The sequence below is a fragment of the Euleptes europaea genome, chromosome 1, assembly GCF_029931775.1.
Source record: "Euleptes europaea isolate rEulEur1 chromosome 1, rEulEur1.hap1, whole genome shotgun sequence".
Classification (NCBI taxonomy): domain Eukaryota; kingdom Metazoa; phylum Chordata; class Lepidosauria; order Squamata; family Sphaerodactylidae; genus Euleptes; species Euleptes europaea.
The window spans coordinates 154,931,493-154,939,141 of record NC_079312.1 but is presented as its reverse complement, the minus strand read 5'-3'; the positions used below and the strand labels follow the sequence as shown (position 1 = coordinate 154,939,141).

At 44.1% G+C, this 7,649-nt stretch overlaps 1 protein-coding gene across 1 annotated transcript; it reads left to right on the top strand.

Annotated features, from left to right (window-relative positions):
• The first annotated feature begins 2,039 nt into the window (after positions 1-2,039).
• TMEM100 (transmembrane protein 100) lies at positions 2,040-2,808 on the top strand. The gene is made up of 2 exons (XM_056865608.1): positions 2,040-2,538; positions 2,756-2,808. Exon 1 carries the CDS (start codon positions 2,048-2,050, stop codon positions 2,450-2,452), a length of 405 nt encoding a protein of 134 aa, XP_056721586.1. The 5' UTR covers positions 2,040-2,047; the 3' UTR covers positions 2,453-2,538; positions 2,756-2,808.
• The last annotated feature ends 4,841 nt before the right edge of the window (positions 2,809-7,649 follow it).

The window sequence follows — 7,649 nt, the reverse complement described above, 5'->3', positions numbered from 1 at the left end:
TGAGTACACAAGGCTCCATTTCCTCTCCCCCTGCCCAGCTCTCAAAATAGGTGTGCTAGGCTGCGGCCCAGAGAAACCTCCTGTGCTTTTAAAAGCCTGTCATCTGTATGTTCCAGCAAGTGTTTCCCCCCCCCCCCCATTAGTGATCAAGGGGAGGAGGAAGTCTGACCATACATAAAGGAGACCAGTTTGCTTCCTGTAGTATCCAACACACAACAATACTGCTGTTTCTACTGTTTTATTGCTGGAAGTCTTGGAATAGTAGGGTATACATACCAGGGTGGATTCTACCCCATTCTGCCACTTCACTGAACAACATTTAAAGCCTTCCCGCAGCCTAAAGGGGCTATCGTCCAACTTAAGAGACTTCCTCCTCTGGAAGAAGGCTCCTTGAAGGATGGTTGGATCCATGCCATTATATATGAGTAGATGCCTGATATAGTGAGTGGCCTGCTATCTCTTTGAAGGCATGAGCCTTGAATTGAGTGTTAGACTTCACAACTTTACACTATGTCTTTGTTTGTTTGTTATAATGCCTTTGTGTGAAGCACCAAACAGTAGCAACTAAAAGCAGGAGCTGGTGGAGTGAACGTGAAGTTCCCTTTGGGGAAGACTCAGGTTCTATGCAGATGGCTATATTCCTGTGGAAAACAATTCTTAGTTAGAAGTCAGAGTGGGATTACATCCTTTGAAATACTCTCAACTAGGAGCATGCACATCACAAATTTTGGATTAATTTTGGATCTGGATTTGGGAAGGGAATGCTTTTTACAGTTTGAGGATTTCTTTAAGGTATTTTGGTGGGTCCTGAAAATTTAGGACCATTTTAACAAATTCTCTCCCCATTACCCTGTTCCCCAGAGGCAGCAAGATCAGGGAGGGAGGGGAGGAGATGGAGGAAGTTGATCCCACCAAACTGCTGTTTGGCAGGGTCTCCTTCCCTTTTTTCATTTTAAAGGGCCATTATTTTCTATGGGAAATTCTGGCTTCTGACATCAGACATCTGGTCTACCTCCATATAAAATAATGGCCCTTTAAAATGTAAAGGGATTGGAGACAGCAACTAACAGCTGATCCAGTAGACCTGGCCTGGAAGATTTACTTCCTATACAATATAATGGAGCAGTTATTTCCTAAGGATGGTACAGAGGACAGGTCTACTGCACATAGAAAAATAATAGCCTTTTAACATTTAAAGGAAGTGAGATGCCCCCGAACAGCTCTTTGGTGGACTAGCTTTCTCTCTCCCTCTAGGCTCCTGGTGCCAGAAACCCAAAACACTCCTGAAGTTCCAAGGTATACATTTTCTTTACTCCTGGAATTTGGGAGTGTGGGATCATTTCAGATATCCCTGAGATGACCCAAAACAGGTAATTTCCAGTTTATTTTTAGTTTGGGTATATCTGAGTGCACACTCCTATTGGCAGCCTCTGTGCATTCATTGGGTCTTCTACACAAAGCCAGCATATGTTCAAGCTGCATGAACGTTGGCTGCGTGGAGAAAAACTGATCAATGTATGGAGCAGAAACAAGGCTAGTGGGCTGATCCCACTCCTCACAGCCCCAGAATTTGTGTGAGTCTGGGATGGAATTGGAGTTTTATCTGCCCCTTGTAGTTGGGTCCACTCGCTTAAGATTTTCTTAGCAGGCATCTTCTCGTGTTGTGTTCTGTAGATGCTTTGTACCTGCCTGCCCACTCTACTGAGACTGGATCAATGAGATTTACTGAATGCATGTAGCACTCTCATGGACAAGCTCTGCAATTTACTAGGGAAGTGGGTAGAGTTAGCAAGCGAGGGATATGTTGGTGGATATGTAGCTGGTCCTGCCTTGGGGAGGAGGGGGCAAAAAGGATACTGGTACACCATGGTGCCTGTTTTGTCCTTTTCAAATGATGCTGTTTTTCCTGTAATCATTAGATTATTTGTTGATCTGCATTTTCGTTCCCATCTGTTAAATGCATTTTCTTTCCACAGCTAAGGCCTTTACAGCAAAATCTGGTTTAGCCAAAGCACTGACTTTGCAGAAGGGGTTCAAGAGTTGCAAGATGACTGACGAGCCCATCAAGGAGATCTTGGGAGGTTCCAAATGTCCTCAGTGTGCTGCAGTGGAGAAGAGCAACAACAACGACTGCCGGGCAACTGCTGTCCCTTTAGTGAGTGAATGCCAGCTCACAGCTGCCACGGGGGGTAACGAACTCTCCTGCTATCGCTGCACGGTCCCTTTTGGCGTGGTGATCCTCATTGCCGGAGTGGTGGTCACATCCGTGGCATATAGCTTCAACTCTCACGGGTCCATAATCTCTGTGCTTGGATTGGTTGTCTTGTCATCGGGACTTCTTTTGCTGGCGTCAAGTGCACTGTGCTGGAAAATCAGGCAGAGAAGCAAGAAGGCAAAGAGGCGAGAAAGCCAAACCGTTCTCGTCGCAAATCAGAGAAGTCTGTTTGCTTAAAAAAATTAAAAACTCCAAACAAAAGGGATGGAAGAGAGGATGGATTATTAAATGGACATGCCTATTTATTTGCAGTTGGGTCGCAGGTAGGGTTGCCAGCTGCCAGGTACTAGCTGGAGGTCTTCTGCTATTACAACTGATCTCCAGCCGATAGAGATCAGTTCACCTGGAGAAAATGGCCGCTTTGGCAATTGGACTCTATAGCATCAAAGTCCCACCTCTCCCCAAACCCCACCCTCCTCAGGCTCCGCCCCAAAAACCTCCCGCCGGTGGCCAAGAGGGACCTGGCAACCCTAGTCGCAGGATATTTTTATTCGTGGCTGAGTTGGTATTATAACGATATGAGTTAAAAGGCCCTCTCAAAAGTCGGGAATAATTCATATCTTTTTTTTCACAAATTAATCTCAAAGCTCACAAGAATTGGTTGTCATTTCAGGTGGTTCCCTTTGTTTATCTCTCCAGCTTAAATTATGATGATCCAATGTTAATGTTTTCAAGCTCCTATGAGGGAAAATCTGCCTGCTGTATTACAATGTGGGAGAGGCCAAGTTTCCAAGTAGGAGAGCCAATATTTGGAAACAGCCTATAGTAAAGGATTTGTGTTAGACAATGTATCAAAGCATGTCATCCCACAGGAACAAGGCAAAGTGATTTTAGAAGACAATTTGAGCCACTATAGACATATATATTTACAGGTGTACACATGCAACAAAATGAAGATGGTGGTAGTTCTTAAGGATAAACAGTTTTGGGGGAGAGGATTTGGAGCAGAGCAATGGCACATAAGCAAAGGGTTGAGCCCCTCTTTTGTCCCCTCAAGTTCCCTTCCTAAAGCTGCTTTTCCCTAGGAAAAGTGACTTGCAGGGTGGAGGGGTTGTTATGCACAAATGTGTATAGTTCCTGATGAGGCCTTGTCTTCTGAAATAAAAATAGCTGTTTCCTTACTGCCTGCACTGCTGACCCGACAGCATTTCACAGATCAAAACAGGGACTCCCTTGTAACACCCGAGTTCTCAGACCAAGGAGGGCTGTCTGAATACCACCCCCAGCACCTATCCTTGGTTACGCTCTTCTCAGCTCATACTAATTTATGTTGCGGTGGCCAAGAAGACTGGAAAAAGCCACAACAGGGAAAACATAATTGCGCTGTGATATATTATTTTAAAAATATTAATGTTCCAGGGCATGAAAGGGCAGGCTTTGCCCTACTTGGTGTTCCTTCACAAGCATTGATGTGCAGTGTCACTAGAGATGAGAGGCATCCAGTCAACGGCTTGAAATTTTAGCTACTAGAGACCCTGGTTGAGAGCTGAATTCTGAAAGACAGCTCTAGAAATTCACGGTAACAATATTAACAAAGTATTTGTAGAAGGCAAATATAATGACAGGGACATTCTGGGGGCAGGAAACAGAAAATGGGGACTGGCTTATAAATGGGGATATTTGGGACATGTGTCTTAACTATCTGAATGGCCTCCTTACCATCACCTGGAAAAGCAGCCCAAGAATTATACTTGCCCCAAAGAACTCCCTGCTCTCTACCTTCTCTTCCCCCCTCCCTTTGCGTGCTTTTCAAAGAATAAGGAAAAATGTGAACAACATTGAAATAAATGTCAACATCTAGAATGAGATCAGACCTGACCCCACAGGTGTTGGAGACCAGCTTCAGAGTAATACCTATCAAGCAAGTGGGGCTGTCACGGTACTTTTCAACAGACAAAGAGCTCGTACATGGCTTTGATTTATGTAGGTTCTTGAGAGAGTGATAGCAGATTCAGCCAGTTCGTAAATATCAGCTCAGCTCTCCCTTATTACCTGTGATGTTTATCAGTGGTACTTTTTCAAAGAGTAATATTTAGCTTTAAAAAAGCAACAAAGTGTTGTTGTTGTTTTTTAGATGGGAGAGTTAGCTATTGTCAAGGCAGGTTGCTATCTGTATTTTTTTGTACAAAGTAAACTGCAAGGTATGTGTATAGCTGAAAAAAAGTGACAGCTTTTTTTGTAACGCAGTCTGACAGCACTTTGGGGTGGTTTTGATATTAAAAAGAAGTAGTTTAAAAATGTACACATCCTTTAAAAATAAACAAACATGTGCTGCTAGAGCTTTATAAAATCTAATATTTCCCCCATCCTGATCCTGAACTAAAGCAGCCAGGGAGAACGGCGCACATCGTTCTTGCGAATGTGCAGCTGCATGCTGATGCAGATCAGTAGGCTTCATCTTTATCCCCACGGAATTTCATAGGTGTATCTGCTACAGATGGGGAAAACACCTGGCCACCTGTAGCCAGGAATTGCACACAGTGCAGCCTAGGTAGAGGAGAATGGAGGTCTGTTATATCTTCTGCTTAAAATGCTTTTTGGAGATGCAGCCCTCACTTTCTCACATGATTCCTCTTGGAGAGGACTGGCTGTACCTGGAGGCTCACACAAACCTTCCTTTCTATATTTACATTCTATATTGTTATTCTATAATTATGGAATAAAAACACCTCATTCAGAAAGGGGGAAACAAGTGGTGGAGATTTCACTAGTAAACCAGCCAAGGGACCTGATCCATACAGCTGTAAGAAAGGTAAAGTGTGCCGTCAAGTCGCAACTGACTCATGGCAACCCTGTGATGTTCCACCGGATGGGGTTTTCAAGGCAAAAGTTGGAGCAGAGGTGGCTTGCCTTCCTCTGCATAGCAGTCTCAGTCTTCCTTGGTGGTCACCCATCCAAGTACCAACCCTGTTTAGCTTCCAACCTCTGATGAGATCAAGCTAGTCTGGGCTATTAGGGCTGCTGTATAAAGATATATGAAGTTGTTTATACTGAGTAAGATTAACTAGCCCAGCATAGCCTGGCAGCCACTCTCCAAGGTCCCATGCCTTTCCCAGTTCTGATCCCTGAGCTTCTTTTAACTGGAAATCACTGGGGTTGAAGTTTAGCATGCAAGGCATGCATTCTCCCATGAGCTGGGGCTCCTACCCTAAAAATAAAGGTGGTCTCCTCTTCCTAAGCATAGTCTTATCTGCATGTTGAATCCAGAGGCAGGCTTCTCACCCCCAAACAAGAATCATGCTTCTCAAGACAAGCGAGGCTGGCCAGAGGAAAAACTCAGGAACATTTGACAACACAAGAAATGTGTTTTATTAGCATAGCTGAACAGCAATCTGTGCATGCCATACTAGAAATGGTTGTTGCCCCCCTGCATTCTCCCCACCCCACCCCCGGCTAAGTTTTCCCAGGAGGCGTAAATCAGGAATGGACATCAGAGCTCTTGCTGTATGTCTGCACATACGCATGAAAGTCTCTGTGCGATTTTTAAAGGGCTTGCTGGGTCCAGATCAGAGTAGCCTGTCCTGGATGCAGTGCCTGCTTGCAGATCTGCTGGGAAATCTTGTGTATGCCATTTTGAGTTCCAAGCAGTAAGGGAAATAGGATGTAAAGATAAAAATAATTAACAAGGGAGAATGCGCAGAATGTCGATTCGTTCACCCCTGAGGCATAATAACCACAACTAGCCCAATCATAGCTGAGATTTGATAAAAAGGCCAAGACAACAGGAGAGTCTTTGATTTGAGCCTCGGGGTTACAGAACAGTAGGTACAAAAGAATTTGTAGAATTGTGAAATTAGTCTTCAATGCTCGCATTTAAAAAACATGGATTTTATGCTGTCATATGTTGTTAAATGCCCTGACCTTGATGGCCCGGCTAGCCTGATCTCATCAGATCTGAGAAGCTAAGCAGGGGGTCGGCCCTGGTTAATACTTGGATGGGAGACCACCAAGGGTTGCTACGCAGAGGCAGACAAGGGCAAACCACCTCTGTTAGTCTCTTCCTTGAAAACCCTACTGGGTTGTCGTAAGTCAGCTGCGACTTGATGGCACTTTACACACACATACATGTTAAATGTGACAGGTTTTTTTTTTAACTGCCAGACTTGTGGCTTGATCCTGTGCGTGTTTCATCAGAAGTTTGGCTTGCTCCTAGATAAACATGAATAGGATTTCAGCCTTAAAATTATAGCATGGATAACAGTGGCTTTCACCGACCAAGGGAATTGCAGAGTTCAGTATTGGGGTTACTCCCTAAATATTCTAAGTTAATGTCTCATTCTAGAAAGTTCGCGTGAAAGTCTGTTGCTGCACGAATATTCCGCTAGTTGCAGCTGACTTGAAACATGCACACGTAGTTGGGTTTCTGGCCTTCTGAAGTACAAGCTGCGATTTAAATAGAGCAGGCTATACATATGGGAGGGGATGTTTAGACTCCGTATTTGTGTTGCTACACTCCAGCGTTACCAGACGCTATAATAAAATTGCTTGCATCAGAGGAAAGCTGACCACACATTTTAGCACTGTTCATAGCTCGGACTTAATCACGGCAGGAAGTTTTCCTGCTACTGGGGGAACATGTTGCGTCACCAGAACATCTGACACGGGTATCTTATGTCAATCACTTTGCTTAAGGTCATTAAAAATATTAGGGGGTGTCCTCTTTCAATATAAAGCCTCTGCACAGAGTGACAATTAACAGGACACATAGCAGTGATAGATAATTGAACAGGTGGATTAAAAGAAAGGTCTCTCCTGTTCCAAATGAGGAGATGGATTAACATCAGTGGGACACGGTGGACTGGTCAGTTACTGAAGTGGCAGTATTTTGTGGGTTTCACCATTGTGGGAACTATAAACCTGGGATTCCCCTCTCCCTTAATGGAATTTTGTTGAGTGCAACAATCTGCCTATGTGGTATTGTAAGGATCAGATGCACTGAAAATACCAATCACCTGAATTTTATTTGGAGATCTTTTCCTTACAGTCTTGCAGGTGGGATGTCGATGCCATCGCTGTCCGTAGTGGGCACACAGCCCACTAATGCCTCTGTCAAAAGCTGTAAAACCAGAGACAACTGGGGGACAAAAGATATTAGTATGCTATAGGACACAATCTGTCACAGCAGATTTAGCTCTCTTAAAAATTATGATCTGTCTCCAGCCCATTTATTTATATACCTGGTTAGTTAAGCAATGAATCCGATTTGTATCCCAGCTTTCTGCCAAGGAGCTTATGGCAACAAGTGTGTGATGATCTCTCTATTACTTTTATTCCCCTCCTCCAAGGAGCACAGGGCAGCCTAGACAGTTCTTCAAATTATCCTCACAACAACCCTTCAAGGTAGGTCAAGCCAAGCGAATGGCTCAAAATCACC

Excerpts from the sequence above, each read along its gene's own strand:
- TMEM100 (XM_056865608.1), top strand. The coding sequence starts at position 2,048 with ATGACTGACGAGCCCATCAAGGAGATCTTGGGAGGTTCCAAATGTCCT.